This window comes from Trichechus manatus, unplaced genomic scaffold, assembly GCF_000243295.1.
Source record: "Trichechus manatus latirostris isolate Lorelei unplaced genomic scaffold, TriManLat1.0 scaffold00061, whole genome shotgun sequence".
NCBI lineage: Eukaryota > Metazoa > Chordata > Mammalia > Sirenia > Trichechidae > Trichechus > Trichechus manatus.
In genome coordinates, this window is record NW_004443997.1 from 6,573,985 (window position 1) to 6,576,199 (window position 2,215).

At 42.8% G+C, this 2,215-nt stretch overlaps 1 protein-coding gene across 1 annotated transcript in view; it reads right to left on the bottom strand.

Annotated features, from left to right (window-relative positions):
• Window positions 1-2,215, bottom strand: part of CCDC60 (coiled-coil domain containing 60) — a 239,248-nt gene that overhangs the window by 68,883 nt on the left and 168,150 nt on the right. The window contains exon 3 of the mRNA XM_004379117.1: window positions 1,259-1,429. Within this exon, the coding sequence (XP_004379174.1) occupies window positions 1,259-1,429 (171 nt within the window). The remainder of the gene's footprint in view (window positions 1-1,258; window positions 1,430-2,215) is intronic.

Sequence of the window (2,215 nt, forward strand, 5' to 3'; positions counted from 1 at the left end):
ATTTCTTTAAATAAGCTTCAGGAGAACAGAATTTGGGAAATGGTGCAGATGAAAGGACGTGTCTGCTGAGGCTTCCATTTACTCTTTGGCAAACAGTCTAGCAATTTGGCCTCCTGAAGGTAACCCTAACACAGTGGCTCTTAACCTTGACCTCACATCGGAATCACTTAGGGGAACTTTTAATAATACTGGGTCCAGGTAACACTCCCAGAGAATCTGATGTTATTGATCTGGGGTGCAGCCTGGGTATCAGTATTTAAAAAATTTTTCCAGGTGGTTCTAATGTGTAGCCAGGGTTGAGACCGCTGCTCTACCGGGGCAGTGGTGTAGCTTCAGGCCATTTCTACTGTGTATTCCCTCTGCTTGCTTCCGCACCTCTTTCCCATTCCTAATGTGTGCCTCGTTCAGTCTGCACAAGCTAAGTACCCTAGGATTTTGTCCATGCAGTCTGTAGATACGGGTGTCAAACAGAAGGGAGTTTGAGACTCAGTGATGCTTTCTAACTTAAGGCCTTGGGGGAAATTAGTTAACATCTCTGAGCCTCGTTCCTACATCTTTAAAATTGGCTAATAATAGTACCTGTCTCTTATGTTTTGAGATTTAGATGAAAAGATGTGCATGAAGCACACAGTAAACACTCATCATCATTGTTGTTGTGGTTGTTATTATTATTACTATATTAATGGGCATTTCATAATGGACCAGTGTGTTGATGGTCCTCCCCCAACTAGAGGAAAGTCCTTTACAGAAAGATGCAGCTTTTTATTCAACAAAACAACATACATTTTTTGTACACCCACCTTGTGTGGACAATGAGCTAGGACCTGGAGATGTAGCTAAGGTCTAGAATAGGGATGTTGAGGTGGAAAAAGTAAAGTACTATACAAACACACGTTCTCAGAACCCAGAGCCCGAAGGGGTGCTGGAGGTGGTTGGGCTGAAATTTGGGAAGGATCAGAAGAGGGGGAACATTTATGCTGGGCTTTGAATGATGAGTAGAACTTTAGCTGGCAGAGAATGTGGGAAAGGATATTTAAAACCCAAGGAACAGTGCAGGAAGAGTCCAGAGTAAGGAAAGTCTAGGAAAGGCAGGGAACGGGGCACATTTGGGGACCAGCAAGATTTCTTGTGTATCTCTCACTATCAAGCGTGAGGATGAATGGATGTAGTGAAGATACTACTTAACCCAACCGGGCAGTGTTCGCTCTGAGTTGTCCTTTCCAAGACTGTTAGTGCCAGAGCCATCACATCCACTTACGTCAAAAGAGTGTTGCCATAATGGATTTCTGAGATCTTTTTGGCTGGTTGGAATTTATTTCTTTCTTCCTCTTCCAGTTTCTGAAGTTGCTGTTGCCTCTTTTTCATTGCACTCTCCTCCCTCAGCATGGTAAAATATCCCCGGCCTGTCTTCACTGACTGGATCAAGAATCTAGAGAGAGAGAGAGATGGAGAAATAATTGTGAAAAAAGGAGGTTGACTATTAAGACATTGTCCTAGTTAAGTGGAATGATAATGTCTGAGGGGGCACCCTCATGCATGCAGAAGGGAAGCCTTCCCACCTTTACAATTCTGGAGTAGCCTGACCGGGCCTTGAGTTCTGGATCAACCTCTTGTCAATGACCTTGGACAAGTCATTTAACCTTTCTAGGTCTTTATCACTGCACTGTTCAAGAAATATTTATTGAGTGCCTAATCTATGCCAGATAGGCATACCTCTGCTAGGTGCTAAAATAAGGACTCATACCTCACAGGATTAAATAACCTGATGCATGTAAAGGGATCAGCAAGGTGTCTGACATTGAAGAAGAGCTCATCCATGATATATGATGGTGGAACAGGTACTATAAGTCCTGGGCTCCTGGCCAAGGCTGCCTTCTCTTCAGTTTGGCTGAATGCTAACGTAAGCATAGCTCAGATGTCCGAGTAATAAAGTGTCCTATTCCATTTTTATTAAAAAGTGTTTAAGCTATTAACACAACTACTAAAACCGCAAAACATCCTGTTCCATACCAGATAAATTCATTTTGTACAAGCTTCTCCACATTATTTCACGTCAACATAACGCTCGATTGCATTATGGAAAGTGATTACATTGCATTACATTACATCCACAAGTATAGGGGTTTCAATTCCCACACGTATTTTGTGGGGACAGAGTTCAGTCCATAACAAGGGATGGAGGAAGGGAAGGGGAGAAGATGAAGGGAAGAAAGGA